This window comes from Caenorhabditis briggsae (assembly GCF_000004555.2).
Source record: "Caenorhabditis briggsae complete genome, chrIV, whole genome shotgun sequence".
In the NCBI taxonomy this organism is placed as follows: domain Eukaryota; kingdom Metazoa; phylum Nematoda; class Chromadorea; order Rhabditida; family Rhabditidae; genus Caenorhabditis; species Caenorhabditis briggsae.
The window spans coordinates 17,298,822-17,317,611 of record NC_013487.2 but is presented as its reverse complement, the minus strand read 5'-3'; the positions used below and the strand labels follow the sequence as shown (position 1 = coordinate 17,317,611).

Genomic DNA, 18,790 nt, shown 5'->3' with positions numbered 1-18,790 from the left:
AACAAAAAATCAACTACATAATTTCTAACCTAAAAAATCTAACAAGGAAATACAATAAATTCAAAGCAATCTTAACATGATTTCAAGTCTTTCCCGGCATTCTTCAATTCCAAAAAACTCGACAAGTTCCGAGATGGGCGGTCCTTTTTTCGAGCCAATCAATGAAATTCGAACGATTCCCATCGCTTTGGCAAGGGTCAATTGATGTCTCTTGGCAACTTCACCAAGGGTTTCAGAGTTGAATGTTTCTGAAAATGATCATATAAAGAATGATATTTAGTGGTTACCAAGGGGACTGACCTAATTTTAATAACTCCTTGATAATCTGTTTGAGGTCGACATTCGGATGAGAGTCCAGAAGAAGCTGTGCAGATCGAGGACGGGAGAAGAACCAATTGAACTCGCCACCAGTCAATGAGCTCAGGAAACCAAAGTTCTCTTCTTTGGAATTCAAGAAAGACACGATTCTTCTAATGTGTTCTTTTTCTGGAATCTCAAATTTCCTATCCTTCTTTAACAAATCGACAATTCGTGGATATAGAAACTCGAAGTCTGCTGACTTGAATGCCATTCTAGAATATTTCTGCAGAGAATCATGGTCCAGTAGCAAGTTGCGTCTACCCAATAGACTCAAATCAAACTGATCCTTCATTTCTTGAAGCGAATAGAAATGATCTGCATCGAAGTCTCGAATTCCTGATCCGTTGCGGATCATTAAATTTAGAACTGCTTCAGGTAGAGCTCCGAGTTGATCTGAGTAATATGCTACAAATGCATCCTTGTCTCGTTTTGAGAGTTTTTTGGTGGCTGTGCGCATGATCAGAGAGAGATGGACGAATTTCGGTGGGGTCCAGTTGAAAGCTCTGCAAAAATATATGAATAGAGACAACGAAACAAAAACTCTCACCTATACAAAATTTGATGTTTTCCTGTACTACTCAGCCATTCCATTCCACGAATCACATGTGAAATATCCATCTTCCGATCGTCAATGACATTCGCCAGATGATACGTGGGGAATCCATCGGATTTTAAAAGAACAGGATCACTCTCGTCGATACACTGATTAACTGTACCGAAAACCTCATCTTGAAACTGCACATTTTGCTTGTCCAATTTGAATCTAACCACAAAACTCTCTCCGTTATCAGCCATCGCCTTGGCGTTTTCCAAAGTCAAATGCGCACATTTTCTGTCGTATTTCGGAATTTCTCCGCGCTTTTCAGCAGTTTTCCTCAATAATTCCAGTCGATGCTCAGGACAGAAACATCGGTAAGCGTGACCAGAATCGATTAAGTGATGGGCGGCCTGTTGGTAGTGATCTAGCCTTTTTGACTGTTCGTAAGGCCCGTAGTTTCCTCCTTCTCTTGGTCTTCGTCTGGTGTCAACTTATAATAGTGAAGGGCTTCGTAGATCTAGAATTTTACAGTTTTTTTTACAGCGGCAAGACTTAAAGACACCTTATCCTGAGCATCATCTACAAATCGTGCTCTATCTGTATCTTCTATTCGAAGAACAAAGTCTCCACCGTGTTTTTTGGCGAATAAATAGTTGAAAAGAGCCGTTCTCAATCCACCAATGTGTAGGTGGCCAGTTGGAGATGGTGCAAATCGGACTCGCACTTTTTCCAACGCCTTCATGATCTGCAATTCTATTCTATTTCATCCCAGTTCGTTCATGAAATCAGATACATTATACAGAACAAGACAATAGGCCTTCTACAAACATAAAAATGAACAAAATATGTGAAAATGGCATTTATTGGGGGTTAAGTAGCATCATGTACAAGTATCGGTGTGTATTCAACTAGATGAAATATTAGAGATCGCGATATATTTGTGAAAAAGGCCAATTGATCATTGTTCTTTTGGTCCACGTAGAGACTCTATGAAGTTGGATGGAGTGAGTATGGAGTCGGATCCGAGCAAGATGGTGGTGTTGCTCACCTTGGACATCTCATAGACAGTCCTCATCTCTGAATACGTTACACCACCTGGAAAGCTCAGTTTAGATGGGACACACACTTTAAAAACCTTACCCACGACGAAGAGAATTATCTTTCTCTTCTCTCTTGGTCGTCCAGTCAACCCGCCGCCGTATCTAGCACTCATCGCTGATCGCAGCTCTGGAGCACCCGACTTTTGACCTACAAGTTTGAACTCCCGCTCATCTAGACGTTTTGCATGAATTTCCTGAATGATGTTTCGAATCTTTGGATCCCAGCGACTCGTTGGGAATCTCTCGTCTTCTGGAGGTGGACGACGACGTTGGAATGCTGAAGCTTTGGCCTTCTGAAATATAGACAATAAATAAAATAATTATAGCAACATCACTTACATCTCTCCAATTGAGCATTTTCTTGACCACTTGGAACTCTTCCTCCGGAATATCTGTGTGGTGAAGAAGGCGATTGAAGAACTGCTCGTCTTTGTCCTTTCCAATTGTCAACATAAAAATGAGAATCAGACGAAGGCGGATATCAGTTGTTAATGTCGGCTGCATGATAAACGTGGAAAGTCGATTCACAGCTTGCGAATCAGAAATCTTCGCTCCTTCCGGTGTATGCTCTACAGCCATATCTTGCTCAAGAAGAATAATCTTCTCAAGGCAGTTGAAGTACTGTCCACGACATTCTTCGGCAAGATTCAAGTACGCCTCAACTCTCGCCTTCTTCTTCAGAAAAGCCGGCAGTTGATGGATAGCCGATTTCACTTCTTTTGCTGAAGTTCCAGACGAGGTAGCCGCGTGAATCTGTTTCAAATCTTTTGTAAGCGAATGAACTCTCTTCAGAATATCGGCTAGATGCTGATGTCGTAGTTCTTCCCAAAGATCATCGGTTTCGTCGAGAGGAAGGATCTTCTCTTCTCTATTATCTCCTCTGTACCGATATATTCCTTCGCTGTAATCGGTTAAATCTGCAGCCATTGCTTGTAGAGTGAGCTCGTGAAGCAGTGGAGTTACAAGATCGATGCTTCTGTCTAAAAATACAATTCTTATAATTTCTTTTTCTTCAAAGATCCACATACCCATTACAACCAGCTCGGCATCAGTGCTCACTGGTTTGTCGGATCCCATCTCTTTCAGTTTTTGGTCGATTCTGTAGCATATTTCAGCGCTTTGAGCGAAATCGGAGTGGAAACGAAGCGTTGGTTTCAAGCAGAGTGTCGCACACAAACTGGCGATTCCATCAGCAATTTTCATCATGTCTCCATTACACTGCTTGCTCACTGTGAACACTTGACTTTCAATGGGTAAAAAATTCACATTGATCTCGACTATTGTTTTGATATGCTTCGCCAGTGGGCTATCCGCAATTTTTCTGAACAGTTCGTCGTTGCAAGGTTCCAAGAAGTAGATATTAGCACTTCTGTATTGTTGAGCCTCTGGTCTGACAGCTCGAGGGAAATCTCTTATGATCGACTCAATGGATTGAGCAACTGGAGCGACGACATAAATTGCGTCAACTGATGCCATCGGTTCTCGCCTCTTAGCTAGGTCTTCGACAAGAAGAATTCCCGCTGCAAAAAGGTTTTTTTCAGAAAGAAAAATTACAAAAAAACTCACAGCTGGCCACATCGCCTATTTTGAAACAAGAGTTGACAACATCCATTCCACTCTTATCGAGAACCAGCACGCTATGCTTCTTGGTTCCGAGCTGCGGATCATGATGATGTTTCATGAAAACATTGTCGAGGAAGTCTGCAATTAAAACTATAATGGAACTCTGTAGAAGCCGTATGAACTTACGTTGTTTAACGGCTGCGTACAGCATCTTGCTAGCAGATGCCAGACTGCGTTGTCTTGTGTTTCTCCAATATATCGAATTTTTCTCGTCTCATTTTCTATTTGCGCACTCTGGCGCAGCGCCAGGAAACGGTCCGCAATTTCGCGTCGGGTTGTGCGCATTCGATATTTTTGAGCTCATTTTATGCGATTGAGCGAGAAAATGAGCTGAGATTGAGCACGAAAAATGGGAAATTACTCATGGAATATTTAGAAAAGAAAAACGATCACAACATTATGCACGAGAAGCACAAGTAAATAGCTCGCTCCAAGAAACAGAGAAGGCAGAGCGAATGGCACCACAACAGCCTGCTTCAACTTGAAGAGAAGCGGAAGTTTCCGCGGAAAAGAGAAGATATAGAAATCGTTGCGGATGGAGAACAAAAGACAATGACATGAATTTAATTAGTATCGAATAAAGTAGTTTGGTTCTCAAAAAAAGCACAGAAGGTCCAACTTAACAAAAAATGCAATTTCAAAAAGAAAGGGGTACTGTAGTGATGAAATGTGACTCTCAACTACAAAAATACAAGCGAATAGGTACATTTTCAGACATTCTCGGTTGGATTTTTCAATCGGAAGCGTGCATGGCAATTGTCATTTTTCCAGCAATTATAAATTTTTAGAATTTTCTAGTTTCGTCACCACCGAAGTAGCTTTAAATGAGTATCCACATAGTTGGAGTAAGAAGAAACACAACCTAAGTAAATTTTCACTGAGTTCCAGTTCCAAAACTTTTTCTCACAAGCAAATCTGAAACTTGTTTTTTCTCTAAATACCGTAAACACTATAATAGAAAATAACCCTGTACCTACACTTTGAGCCATTTCATCTCAGTTTTTGTGAAAGATATCAAAAAGTGACCAACTGACAAAATGTTTATCTAAATATGGAAAATATTTTTAGTTGACCTTTTTTCCTATCTGTTCCAAGACCGGAGATATCTTGAAACAAAGAAAATTTGAAAGTCAGTAGAACTTATAGTTTTTCGAGTGTTGATCAGAAAGGGGAGCTTCAGTTGGAACGGACTATTTGCGGCTAGTTGGCGGACCAACTCAACCATCAGACTTTAAAGTTTTTAAAGAAGTCGGTTTCACAAACACCATTGTTCATAGTAAAAAAAATAGTACAGTTCCGCAACCTCACTTCAATTCCATAGACCTTTTCAGCAGTACTATTCAGCATATGGCGTGTCATTTCAATTTTGACTCATTTCCTTATCAGTCTACCCTACCCAATTTCTCTTCTCCTTCTCGCTCCTTTTCACTCCCTTTCGAATTTGACGTATTTGTCAACATTCACCTGAAAAACAGGCGGAACACATTTTTGCTCCGATAAGAAATTTTCAAATTTTCGATTTACCCAATTCCATATTTCGCTTCTCTATTTCATAATGCTTCGGACCCTGAGCAAACGACAAAAAGGTGGAGGAACAGAGCCAAGTGCACCTCCATTATCTTCTAAACCACCACCAGACCCATCTAGAAATGTTGATAAACCACCTGATTTTCCAAGACAAATAGAGCCAGTGAGGCGTGCTCCAGAGCCACCTAGATCCTATCAGAATACACGTTCTTCTGTAATAACACAACCATCAGAACCTGTGAGGCGTGCTCCAGACCCACCCAGCGCCTTCCGGAAGGCAAAAACAATCCGACCAGCAGAACCTACTAGAAGTTCTGAAGTCGCAAGACAAACGCCGAACGATTCCCTCCCTCCAGACTTTGGAAGAATCGTATGGATCACTGACCCGGAAGATGGATTTCGTGCTGCTCAAATAATAGATCTTTCCAAATCTGGATTCACACTGACTCTTCTGAATTCCAAGGAAACTGTCACTAGAAAATATGAAGAAGTTTTCTCAAGTGAGGATGACCCTTTTAAATCGGTAGAGGATAATTGTGCACTGATGCATTTGAATGCAGCAACACTGTTGAATAATTGTAGGCTGCGCTACAAAAACGGAAAAATTTATGTGAGTTTTTTCAACCCCAATAAAAATTCTAAGCTCATATAATATTCAGTCTTATGTCGCTAACATTCTCATCTCTATAAACCCATATCAAACAATTGATGGCTTCTATTCAACACAAAAAATCAAAGAGTATCGTGGAAAGTCACTTGGACAGAAGGAACCACACATTTATGCGATTGCAGACAAATCGTATCGAGAAATGAGGAGACATAGAAAACCACAATCGATCATAGTGTCTGGAGAGTCGGGTGCTGGAAAAACAGAATCACAAAAATCGGTTTTACGATATTTGTGTGAGAATTGGGGCGCGGAGGCTGGTCCAATTCAACAGAGACTCCTGGAAAGTGAGTTACAATTTTGATAAATAAAAATTTGTTTCTGAACTTTTTTGATTTCAGCTAATCCAGTTCTGGAAGCATTCGGAAATGCAAAAACTTTGAGAAACAACAATTCCAGTAGATTCGGAAAATTCGTGCAAATTCATTTTGGTGAGAAGGGAAACGTCGCAGGTGGATACGTGTCTCATTATCTTCTGGAAACTTCTAGAATCTGTCGCCAGGCTTCTGGAGAAAGAAACTATCATATTTTTTATCAGCTTATAGCGGGGACCCCTCCTGAGCTATACACCTACCTGGCATTGGGACAACCTCATTGTTTTAATGTAAGCTTTGAAGATTCCATCCATCCTCTGATTTTAAATATTTTCCAGTACCTCAAAAATTGTTTCGTTGGCTTTTTCACCCACCCAAATTCGACTTCTGCTACTAAAATTCCCAAATCCAGATGGTCTGACTCTCGATTCTCACAAGATTCCATGGTTGATGACTTTTTGGATTTCCAAAGATTGGAAAATGCTCTAATGTTGTCTGGCTTGAAAGAAAAGGAGATTATGTTCATTTGGACTACTATCGCTGGAGTGCTACACTTGGGAAATATCGAGTTTGAGGAGAATATTGGAGACTCCAAAGGTGGATGTAGAGTTTCTGGAGGAAGTGAAGGAGCCGTAGAGCAGGCAGCAAGACTTTTGGGTCTTGAGACAATGGAGTTGAAAATGGGATTGTGTGCAAGGATTATGCAGGTAAGCAGATTTCTAGATGAGATGCGTACACTTTATTGTCTATAGACCAAAGGAGGCGCCCGTGGAACATTAATTCGTGTCCCTCTGAAGTCCCAGGAAGCCTATGCCGGCCGTGATGCCCTCTCGAAAGCCATCTACACAAAACTGTTTGATTGGCTCGTCTCCAGAATCAATCAAAGCATTCCATTTGAGAAGAGCACTCACTTTATTGGAGTTCTCGATGTTGCTGGTTTCGAATACTACGCTGTAAACTCATTTGAACAATTCTGCATCAACTTTTGTAATGAGAAGTTGCAAAACTTTTTTAATGAGCGTATACTAAAAGAAGAACAAGCATTGTATGAGAAAGAGGGGTTGAATGTGAGGAGGATTGAATTTGTGGATAACCAGGATTGCATTGAGCTGTTTGAAATGAAGAGTACGGGACTTTTTGATCTACTCGATGAAGAAGCACGTCTGCCGACACCTAGTTTCAAGAATTTCACAAAAAGAGCTCATGAGAAGAATCGGCAACATTTCAGACTAGATGTAAGTCGTCATAAAATTATTGTAGAAGAACTCTGATTTTCAGACTCCCCGCAAGTCTAAAGTCAAATCTCATAGAGAAATGAGGGATGACGAGGGGCTACTCATTCGTCACTATGCTGGATCAGTGTGTTATGAGACTAAACATTTTGTAGAGAAGAATGACGATCAATTGCATAACTCACTCCAGATTCTGATTGAGCAATCAACATCTTCTCTTCTAGTTTCTCTCTTCCCATCATCAACCTCTTCAGATTCGATCAAATCGGGAAACAAGTTAAAATCTCAAAGCGTTGGATCCAAGTTCAAATCACAGTTATCAGTTCTTTTAAAGAAACTAGACTCCACGGGAACTCATTTTGTTAGATGTATCAAACCGAATAACCAAATGACCCCTTGGCAATTCGATGGATCAGCAATCCTTTCTCAACTCCAGTGTGCAGGAATGACATCAGTGTTGAAACTAATGCAAGACGGTTTCCCGAGTAGAACATCGTTCGGCGACCTATATCCCAGCTATCAGAGAAACTTGCCTCCAAAATTAGCTAGATTGGATTCTAGGCTGTTTGCGAAGTGTCTGTTTAGAGCACTTGGTTTGGATCAACACGATTTTCAGTTTGGTCTAACCAAGGTATTCTTCAGAGCTGGAAAATTTGCAGAGTTTGATCAGGTAATAAAGATTAGCTGGCAACTACTCAAACTTTTGAATTTTCAGATGATGAGACAAGATCCAGAACATATGATGTCACTGATCAACAAAGTGAATGACTGGCTAGTGAAGTCTCGCTGGCGACAGGCACAGTATGCAGTCTGGAGTGTGATCAAATGTGTGTTGTACTTTTAATATTAGCAGATCCAACACAATGAATTTCAGTGAAGAACAAGATCGCCTATCGGAATGCGCAGGTGACCAAGCTTCAATCCATGACCCGTGGATATCTGGCCCGTCAGAGGTACTCTAGACAAATTGCAATCTACCGGAAATCATGTAACCTATTGAGAAACTCTAAGGAAATTGAAAAGGTACTTTGAACAAAGACAAGTCTCATTTCCCTTTTTCTTCAGATTCTCTCTCATTTGAATGAAAACTCACGGGCCAAGTGGACTAGCTCCGCACACCTCACAATCAAGGATCTAGAGAAACTAGTGAGCCATGTGAGGCTAGCAAGTGTAGATCAGATAGAGAAAGCGGAGATTGCATACGAACATTATGTGAAAAGAGTGGATTCGATGATATTGGATTTAAGAAGGCAACAGAAAAGTGATGAGGTTGAAGAACTGGAAAGGAAAAGGAGACAAGAAGAAGAAAACGAAAGAGTTATGATAGAGGAGAAAGAAAGGTAATTTATACTTTAATTAAATAAGACCATAGTGGTTTTGTAATTGAAAAACTTTCCTGAAACCTCCCCTACACTAGATAGGCCACCTGAAAATTGATGTACAGTGCGTTGTAGGTTCTTACGTCCACCCATGTTTAGGGTCATAACTTGAGAACTGTTAGAGGTATCGGCCTAATTTTTGAAAATCGGATTCGAGACAATAAATTAAATCGAGTGGACAATTTTTGTGATGAAACTTTGAAAACAACCCGAGTTATCCGGAAAAGTCTGAAAACACGCCTTTTGCAACAGTTGCAAGTTTATACGTCCACTCCAAAGATCAGTAGGATACAACCTCCAGCGAAGACGGAGGTGCCCAATTTTGATTCTTCCTTCTTGGAAACGGGCTTGGAAAAGAGAAAAATGAAATGGAAGATGTAAAAAAAGGATTTATTGAAAAAAAAATCAAATATACATATTCCTGAACATATCAACAAAAAAAACATGAAAAATGACAAGTTTCAAAAGTGTACTGATTAGCCAGACTTTCGTCTGTTGATCCCTTTCGCCACGTAGAGGCTCAGTACATGAAAGGGAAAATGGGTTTTCACTGGGGGAAAACACCAACACAAAACCCCTGTCTCCGAGGAGCCAGTTTTCAAATTTTCAATAGTTTTTTTTTCACTGCTAAAAAGCTATACGATCGCTATTTATTGTTTTGTTCATTTGTTTCTTTTTTTTCTGTGATTGGGTCTTTTGCAAAAGGGGGACGTTCAGTGAAAGTGAATTCACCTAACCATGAACCACCAAACATGGCGACCCTCAGGGCCTTTTATAACTTTTTTCGCATCCGAACCAATCGAAAGAAAAAAGCAAATGAAACAATAAACAGCTTACGCAGGGAGCTTCAGGGCAGTCAAAAAGTGCTAGTGAAAATTATCAAACTAATTCAAAAAGTGAGATTACCGACAGGACTATTTTTTTTCAATACGTGGAATTTTTTCAACGTGGACAGTATTGATTCATTTAAAGATTTATTGCGTAACGTGTGAAAAGTTTAAAAAAAAACTCGAAAATTGGAAATAGATTTACGTAAACCATTAAAAAAAATGGAAAAATAAACTAGGACGAACTAGTAAAAACTAGGTTGAATCGCGCCGAAGGCGCACCATCTGTTGATTTGTTTATTGGGATTTATTATTTAGTAGATCATGTTAAACTTTAACACATCCACTCAGTTGGATCCGATGAACTTTTGAAAGAAGTTGAGACAACGTACTTTGTGATCGTCGGTAGGTGTCGGAGCTAGGACCATGATCGCTCTTTTGATGCCTGGATCATCTTTGAGACATCTCTAACACGTCCATTTGATGACTCCAAGTTTAAGCTCCTGGTTGATACCGTTACACGATTTCAAAGAGTTTAATACGACAGTACTGGTAGAGCATTGGGATCATGAGGGCAGGATTTGAGCTGATCCTGTTTTTTTTTCGTTAAGTATTCGGATGAGAAAACAGTCGATATGACAGTGTAAATTATTTAGTTGCTTTCTGATAGCTTTTTGGTCCATCCCGGTGCTCCAACTGCCCCGATTGAAGCTTTTCCAGCATCAGTCGGCAAAAGATCCCATGACATGATACAAACTCAAAGAAAGAAAAACACGTAATGAAAACAGCTTTTTACAGTGATTTTAGTTAAACAGAATCAAAATTGGGCTCCTCCGTCTTTTCTGGAGGTCGTGATCTACTGATCTTTGGGGTGGGCGTATAAACTTGCAGCGGTTGCAAAAGGCGTGTTTTCAGACTTTTCCGGATAACTCGAGTTGTTTTCAAAGTTTCATTACAAAATTGTCCACTAGATTTAATTTATTGTCTCGTATCCGATTTTCAAAAAATTAGGCCAATACCTCTAACAGCTCTCAAGTTATGACCCTAAACATGGGTAGACGTAAGAACCTGCAACGCACTGTAGATGTTTTCGTGACATAACTTCTTCAGAAGTAGTGATGGAAAAATGTTGTTCACTACGAATATGAAGCTCTATTTTTGCTCAAAATACCTTGGAAATTTCCAAGCTCATTTGTAGCTGCGCGAAGTTTGCTTCTACTAGAATTAGAAAAATGATGGACTCAATTTGAATGGAAATTTCGAGAAAACCACACAATAAAATTACACTCTTAGCATTTAAAACATTTACTGGATTCATTCAAAGTATATTAAAACAAAAAAACAAGCATCATGCTTTTTGGCTGATCCACCCATATCATTGAAAATCGCGGAAAAAAAAAAACCAAGAAAGTATATAAACTCTCCAAAATCGTATTTTTCTCTGAAAACGCGTTTCCTCTGTTTGCCTCTCCCCGGTTTCAAGAGAGAAAAGTGGGCGGAGTCTTCTTTTCAAAACAGAATGTGTTTGAAAAGTATGGAAATTTTGGTATAAAAGTAGTCAATTCGAAAGATGGCTTTAATTTTTTTCAAGCTGGTTTTGTATAATTTAACATTCCAGATTAAAACGCATGGAAGAACAAAAGGCAAGAATTCAAAAAGAGCATGAAACTCAACTGGTGGAACAAATCAAAAAAGCTGCCAAAAAAAAAGAAGAGAACGAGAAGAGTGCTCAACAGGAGAAACTGGATGCAATAGTTCCTAATAGTTTAGCAGATTCTGATGGTATTGCTTTAGTGATGTCTCCAGAATCCGGGTCAAGTTCTGGAAACTCCACATTGAAGGGGAAATACGATTTGGCTCATTGGAAGTATGCAGAACTGAGAGATGCGATTAACCATAGCATGGATATTAATCTTCTCGTGGCTTGTGAAGAAGAATTCAGACGACGTCTTCGTATTTATAACGAGTGGAAGTCAAGAAATGCGTCAAAACGCGATGAGCCAGCACCTGCGAGAGCGCCGTTGAGTGTATATGGTATTGGTAACGACTTGGGAATCAATTTGTCTAGTTCTGCAAAATTTAGATTCGTCCGGCTCAACTAGACAATATCAGCAGAGATATTTCAAATATATATTCGATGCGGGAGCTCAACTAGACTTTTCCTTCTCTGGAAAAACTGGAATGTGGTATGCCCACTTTTCTGGTGAACATATTCATCGTCAGATCACAATCCGCCCATCCCAAATGCCTCAATTGATGATAGCAGGTTATTTTTGTTCTTTGACTTTATTTTGGCCGGCGGCCGTGGCGGAAAGTCCCGCAACGACAACTACAGTAACCTAAAAATGTTTTTTTTTCGTCGATTTTTCTGTTATTTTCCTCCAAAAAAGGCAGTGAGCAATTAACCGAAAACGCACAAAAATAGCAAAATAAATCCGGAAAGTTAAAATAGGTTACGTTAGTTTTTAGGTTACGATAGTTTTCGTTGTGGGTCCTTCAGCCCCAATTTTTTTGTACCAAGATAACATTTCAGGCCGCGATGACCTACAAATGTGTGAGCTGACACTTCGAGAGACTGGTCTCGAACACAAGCCGGGAGCTGAAATTACAGAAGAAGAGTTTGAGAATCAGTGGAAAATGGCTGGAGGGAATTAATTCATTTTAAAGAACTTTATTTAGATTATGTACATATAAAGTTTTCTTATTATTCTTAAGAATTCCGAATCCACGTAGCTAGAGTAGTCTCCTGATTTTTTTTCGTATGATAATAAGACACTTCAATTGATAAGAAGACTGGAAACCAAAGCGACCCAAACAAATACTTTCTTTCTTATTTTTCACATTCTAATCAATAGAAAATGCTCCGAACTGTTCTAATTTTTGCCATAATCGGCATTTATTCTTGCCAATCCGGTCCAGCTATTAGGCCAGAGGACGCACAGAAAGTGCAATGTTCAGTTTGCCAATTTCTCGGAGCATCGATGGCTGCTAAAACTGGAGCCACGCGTGAAGCATCTGTGGCACACTGTCTGAAGTTTGAGGGATGTGAGAAGCAGTTGACAGATTGCGAGGTTATTCAGAGAATCCAAAGAAGCCTATAAATGTTTTTACTTTTAGATAATCTCCACAGTCCATGCTGAAATTCAAAGAACCCCTGAAAAATTCCAAAACTCCCTCCAATCAGTTTCTAGTGCTGCCCAGAGATGTTCTGCTGAGCCATCAGCTCTTGTCATTAGTGAAAGTGCTAGCAATGTTCAATGCATGTTGTGCTTCCTTGTCTATGATGTTCTCAAATATATCAACTACAGTAATCTTCAGCCACAATATCAAACTCATTTCCTTATTCCAGATATCCTCGAAAATCCTATGCTTGGAACAGTTAAGGCTGCGATTGCTGAAGCATGCGCTTTCTTGAACGAAGAAATGTGCCAAGCTCTCTTCGAACCTGACACATTCGGAGCGATTATTAGAGGACTTCAAGATTCTCTCGGTGGATTTTACGACTTAATCGCGGTGCAGGGTTTTGGATGTGTGCCATACACCCAGTTGTTTGGAGAGTGTCCAGGTCATTGATTGTATTGATTTTTGTGTGAATGAAGAGTGAATAAAGCGTAAATCAAAAACAAATGTATAAAATACCAACAAGTTCAACAACAAATTTGTCAATAATTGAATAGGGGGTAGGCAGCAGGAAACAAGAACAAATCAACAACTTGATAAAAAAAAGGATAGGGAAGATTGAGAACATTGGGGAGCATACAGAATGAATGTAGAGAAAACTAATCGAACTTGGTTCGCTTATTACTATTTCCTCCATAACCACCACCGTCGTATGATCGCTTGAAATCTCCTCCTCGGCCACGTCCTCCGAAATCTCCACCGCGTCCACCACGGAAACCTCCTCGATCTCCGCCGCCAAATCCTCCACGGCTTCCTCCTCTGAATCCGCCGCCACCACCTCCACGGCCACCGAATCCTCCTCGACCACGGTCTCCGCCGCGTCCTCTATCTCCACCGCGACCACGGCCTCCTCTGCCTCGGCCACCTCCAACTTGTGGAAGGAATCGTTCGACAGGTAGAAGCTTTCCTGGGTCAATATACAATTCTGATCCTGATTTGAACGAGGAGGCTTTGACACCTTGGGACAGTGTGACTGAGAATCCCTGAAAATTAACAAATGTTTCTAAAAATAGGTAGACAATGGAAGATACTCACGTTCTCTCCTGGAGATCCGAAAATTTCATCGATCTTTCCTACTTGTTCCTTATTTTCGAAGTAGATTGGTGCGTTGAAATATGGAATTTTTCCGCTGGTATTGTTGCAGACAATGTCGTCTTGGCATTTATGGGAGAAGACTCCGACGAGCACAACTTCCTCTGGTGGTCCTTGATCATAGCCTCCACGGCCTCCACCGCCGAATCCTCCTCGTCCACCGCCTCCACGTCCACCACGGAAGCCGCCGCCGCCACGATCACCACCACGTCCTCCGCGGAATCCACCGCCGCCGCCGCCTCCACGGCCACCTCGGAATCCACCACCGCCGCCTCCACCACGTCCGCCACGGAAACTCATGCTGAAAAATTAAATTGTATACGGTCACTCGAGCTTTTTGAGTAGTGAACTGAATGCATAAAAAATACGAAGATACGATCTTAATATTCGAATAAGAACAAAAACTTAGAAAAATGTTTTGACACAGATACAAATCAATTAGAGACCTATCTCCTCAAGATTAGAAAATCTACAACGAACTTTTCGCAGCCAATATTTAGAATATAATGCACATTTACTTTTATTTCTGTTTTAACATAAAAAACGCATGCAAACGATTTGAAACCGAAAAAATATCGAGAAAACCAATGAGAAAAAAAGAAAAAGCGTTGAGAAAATGCGATCGCTGTGAGACCCGAGCCGCGCGAATAGCCTTGCGCCTTTAAACAAACTTTTTGGATTCACCGGTTTCGCCGCGAAAGCAAAGATTTTTTTTTAATTTTCAGGAATTTAATAAATACCTGATTTTTATAATTAGGTTCTATAATTGTAGTGACAAAAAATTTTATATATTCTAGTTGATTATTTTGATGACATCGAATAATAAGATATTAACGAAATAGTTGAATTCCATATTTTATCCTTGTAGATCTACATGTTTGTATCTACACCCGCGCGAAGCAATTTTAGACGATTTTTTTTTCGATTCAACAATACTTTCAACACTGCTGCAGTTTTTCTTTTTTGCTCTTGTTGGTTGTTCGTTTGACTCCAGTAATATTGTAGTTTTGCTGCGTCTATTACATTACACATTTCCTCTTCCTCCATCTTCTCATTCTCGTCGACTTTCTCCCTACAAATTGCATTCTTGCTCTCAATAAGCTATACATTTTACTGGAGAGCTTTCGCTCGACTAATCTGGCGACTAGTCTGCTCCTCGTACATCGTATCGATTAATATTCTCTCAAAGCTTCCAGGTACCTTCACTAACACCCTAATCTTACATAATGGTGGACGTAGAGCCACAGCAGGAAGAAGCAAGGCCACGACCGGAAGACCATCTTGTGCTGAGTGACAATCAAGACGATATGGAGGAGAGTGAAAACCGGGTGGCTGCAGATTTTGTGCCATCTACGTGGAACAAATTTTGCCAAAGATTCCGGAGGATCATCTCGCAAAAAAGACATCGTTTTCAATTCCAAGGACTCGATTTGGATCTTGCCTGTAAGTTTTTTTTCGGTTTAGTCTTCACTCGAAGTCTTTTTTTTAGACATCACTGATCGCATAATCGCTGTTGGATATCCATCCAGTGGATGGGAAAAGTGCATCCGTAATACCATGGGACATACCGTCGAGTTCTTGAAACGGCGCCATGGATCAGGAAAAGTGAAGGTGTTCAATCTGCGTGGAGGCTTCTTATATGATCCGAAGAAGTTTGACGATAATGTCATCTACTTTGACATGAAGGACCACCACCCTCCAAGTCTTGAGTTGATGGCTCCATTCTGTAGAGAAGCTTACGAATGGCTCGAAGCTGACAAGGAGAACGTGATAGCTGTCCACTGCAAAGCTGGTAAAGGCCGAACCGGTGTGATGATATGCGCATTCCTTATATACATCCAGTTCTACAAGAACCCTCGTCAAATTCTCGACTACTACTCTATTGTCAGAACCAGCAATAACAAAGGTGTCACGATTCCATCACAACGGCGTTATATCTACTACTATGACTTCATGCGCAGAAAGCAGTTGAACTATTTCCCACTGCGTCAGGAGCTCGTTGGAGTGTATCTTGAGCGTCCGCCAAAAACTCGACCCAGTCAATCGAAGGTGAAAGTCAAGGTGTCGAATGGAGCAACAGTTGTGTTCACTTCGAAACCTCTTTTCATCAATAAACGAAACTACCGCAAGGAATTGGCATCATGGCGAGACTCTACTGAATGCAACACTTTCTACGCTGGAGGTCCTCCATACGTTTCCAAACGTGCTTACACATTCATGGTACCGGAGAGTAATAGAGTGTTCGTCGAAGGAGATGTGCGTGTGGATCTTCTCGATGATGACATCCACTTGCCAATGGCGGACAGAAAGATCGGCCATGTCTGGTTCAATACAATGTTCGTCTGCAAAGGAATGTGTGAAGGTGACTTTGTCTATGGAGACAAAGTCTGGCCATACGAAAATGAGGATACATCTATTGGACGGTACAAGAAAAACTTGCCGGAAAGGGACATATTAGAAAACAAAACGTACAAAGGGAATTGGCAGATTCTGAAGCCTGACAAGTGGGACGAACACTGTCCTGCAGAGTCGGTGGAAAAGATGTACACGAGCAAGCAGATGGAGATGTGAGTGGTGTTACAGTAAATTGTTTTATAATATAAACATGTTCTCTTATTTAGACCACGCGACATGATCATCCAGCATTTGTACAATGCACATGAGAAAAAAATCGTCACTGATGACCACAACGACCGTACTCTTCCAGCTGGCGGTGACGCCTACTACCCATTGGGTGTTTTTGATCCACCTGCTGAAGTCGGAGGTCCATTCCAGATCCCTCATCAACGGAACCAACACGTTCTCACGTTCCCAGTTTACGAAATGGATCGAGCACTAAAGAACAAGAAACTGAACAACGGTATGAAGTTGCACGTAGTTCTACGGTGCATCGATTCAAAGGACGAAGCTCAACGCGAACTGGCTAAAGCTTTCTGTGACAAGACTCATGCTAATACAGAGCGTCTCGGTGCAAGTGTAGCCAACCAGTTGCACGAACAATACCGCCCAGTCGCTCGTAGTGCAGATGCACTTGGAGCAGAGAAGAAAATGCCTCCAGCTGTTCGGTACTCCAAAGATGGTGGTTACGAGGGAACACCTTCTGAGAAGCTAACGGATGAATATTACAAGAATAAGAAATTCGCTAGTGATCCAAGATGGTGTCGCTTCTACTACAGACAACGAAAGGAGTCGCCGAGCAGATGGCCAAAGCTCAAGCCAATGTAAGCTCTTGAAAAAATATAACGAATACTCTATTATTTTTTAGCTGTCCACTTACTAACAAGATGTTCAACTTCGATACAGATGGAGAAGAAGATCAAGATGATGGTTCAATCCCACCAAGCCCAGCAAATGACAAACCTACATCTTCTACTGGTGAAACTACTTCGTCAGGCGAGGGTGCTCAACGGTCGGAACGTGATGAGACGACTCCAAAGAAATCACCTGAGGCGAAACATGAAGAAAAGCCAGAAGAAAAAGAGAAACCGGAAGGAAAAGCTGAGGGAACTCCAGAAGAAGATCTGAAATGGTACCCGGCTCAACAGATCATCATGGACGACTTGAAATCCTACAAGACAGGAAAGGACGATGCTCTCGTTAAAAGTCTTAAAGAGAGTATTGCTGTATCTGAAGAAGCTCACCGCAAATTCTACGATGTGTACCGCAAGCATGGTGTCAAGGATGAAGAACTCGAGGGTGTCGCAGTTCCAGACTACTCTGAATTCGTCGAATCGGTACTTTAGATTTTTGCTGCTGTTATCCAGTATTCGCTATAATTGAAATAACTAGTATTTGCGGTGCTCTCTACACATTTGCTTTCAAAAATTCAAAAGTAAGATTCTTTATGCATGCGATCCGAAAACAATACCACAAAGCGGTTCGGGTCCCAAATGTATTATGCTTGTCTGAGAAAAAAAGGTTAGAGAGTATTTTTTGCAGTCTGAGTACGGTAGCGATATCGAAGCGGAGAGCCTAAATAGCACACAAACGGTGGAGACGCAGACACTTTTTCTCTGCGTCTCAACTTTTTTTTTCTCAGACAAGCATAATAATGTGTCCATTCTCATTTGAATTGTCTTTTTTCAGATGGAAGACTCTGAATTCATGCACCGTGGAGTAAGATGTGAAGGCGGTGGGTACACGTTTGCTGATGCCAATTCGTCATCGGCGTTCAACGATCTGCTGGATCATCTTGCCGCTCTCTTCAGTGCCTCATACGACATCGATCGTAATGAGTTCCAGAGATTCGACAAGGAACGAATCTTCAAAATGAAGGCGAGACGCTTCGAGCTCGAGTACGCATCGGCTGATAGATGTCAACGAGGATACGAAGAATGTGTCCAATTGGACAACGCTATCATCGCGTATCACGAGAGAGAAGAACAGCGTCTGAGAGAAATTCACATGCACGAGGGAAGCAAGGTAAAGAATTGTACCGTAACAACGAATCTTAAACTTTCCTGATTTCAGATGCTGTGGCTGGCCGCTTGGTTTAAAACAAACCGGCAGCAACACGGTGAGCATGCAAAATTCGATATGTCTAAAATGATTGCTGAACGGTACGAACCATTAACCTCCCTGACGATTGGCAAATGGTACAGACTCTCCGATGAAATGGATGTCGCGGTTATGTAAATGATTCTTCCTATACTACTTTCACTCACTTCATGTGTTATTTATTGTACACTTTTTTTTTGGGAAAACGGTCCCAAACACTCACATTACCATATTTTTAGATTATTTTGTATATTACATATTTGCTCACCCCAACACCAGGAAACACTCAAACCGGTCCCCCCTATTTTCAATCATTAAAACGAAACAATACGAGTGCTCAATATCGGTTTCAACAAGAATAAATTATTTTCGACATAATCAGTTGTTCTTTTTTTGCTCTCTTTATTGCTTCGCTTTATCGGTTGGACAATTGTATACTTTCACTCATTACGCA

The 18,790-nt window shown here is 40.9% G+C and overlaps 6 protein-coding genes across 6 annotated transcripts; 3 read left to right on the top strand and 3 right to left on the bottom strand.

The window, feature by feature from the left end:
• Window positions 1–60: 60 nt before the first annotated feature.
• Cbr-ears-2 lies at window positions 61–1,640 on the bottom strand (the record flags this gene model as incomplete). The annotated part of the gene is made up of 4 exons (XM_045236410.1): window positions 61–248; window positions 301–863; window positions 908–1,378; window positions 1,459–1,640. 4 exons carry the CDS (start codon window positions 1,638–1,640, stop codon window positions 61–63), a joined length of 1,404 nt encoding a protein of 467 aa, XP_045095193.1.
• Window positions 1,641–1,856: 216 nt separating this feature from the next.
• Window positions 1,857–3,772, bottom strand: CBG13544 (the record flags this gene model as incomplete). The annotated part of the gene is made up of 5 exons (XM_045236409.1): window positions 1,857–2,291; window positions 2,338–2,978; window positions 3,027–3,518; window positions 3,565–3,699; window positions 3,748–3,772. The coding sequence occupies 5 exons, from the start codon at window positions 3,770–3,772 to the stop codon at window positions 1,857–1,859; spliced, it is 1,728 nt and encodes a 575-aa protein (XP_045095192.1).
• Window positions 3,773–5,176: 1,404 nt separating this feature from the next.
• Window positions 5,177–12,222, top strand: Cbr-hum-8 (the record flags this gene model as incomplete). Its single annotated transcript, XM_045236408.1, has 10 exons — window positions 5,177–5,758; window positions 5,808–6,102; window positions 6,157–6,836; window positions 6,882–7,364; window positions 7,390–8,188; window positions 8,236–8,384; window positions 8,427–8,701; window positions 11,186–11,601; window positions 11,651–11,833; window positions 12,101–12,222. 10 exons carry the CDS (start codon window positions 5,177–5,179, stop codon window positions 12,220–12,222), a joined length of 3,984 nt encoding a protein of 1,327 aa, XP_045095191.1.
• Window positions 12,223–12,425: 203 nt separating this feature from the next.
• Window positions 12,426–13,140, top strand: CBG13542 (the record flags this gene model as incomplete). The annotated part of the gene is made up of 2 exons (XM_002634956.1): window positions 12,426–12,638; window positions 12,685–13,140. 2 exons carry the CDS (start codon window positions 12,426–12,428, stop codon window positions 13,138–13,140), a joined length of 669 nt encoding a protein of 222 aa, XP_002635002.1.
• Window positions 13,141–13,346: 206 nt separating this feature from the next.
• CBG13541 lies at window positions 13,347–14,139 on the bottom strand (the record flags this gene model as incomplete). The annotated part of the gene is made up of 2 exons (XM_002634955.1): window positions 13,347–13,730; window positions 13,783–14,139. The coding sequence occupies 2 exons, from the start codon at window positions 14,137–14,139 to the stop codon at window positions 13,347–13,349; spliced, it is 741 nt and encodes a 246-aa protein (XP_002635001.1).
• A 926-nt stretch (window positions 14,140–15,065) lies between these two features.
• On the top strand, window positions 15,066–18,698 carry Cbr-daf-18 (the record flags this gene model as incomplete). Its single annotated transcript, XM_002634954.1, has 7 exons — window positions 15,066–15,282; window positions 15,329–16,406; window positions 16,461–17,060; window positions 17,105–17,573; window positions 17,926–18,261; window positions 18,310–18,465; window positions 18,576–18,698. 7 exons carry the CDS (start codon window positions 15,066–15,068, stop codon window positions 18,696–18,698), a joined length of 2,979 nt encoding a protein of 992 aa, XP_002635000.1.
• Window positions 18,699–18,790: the final 92 nt, after the last annotated feature.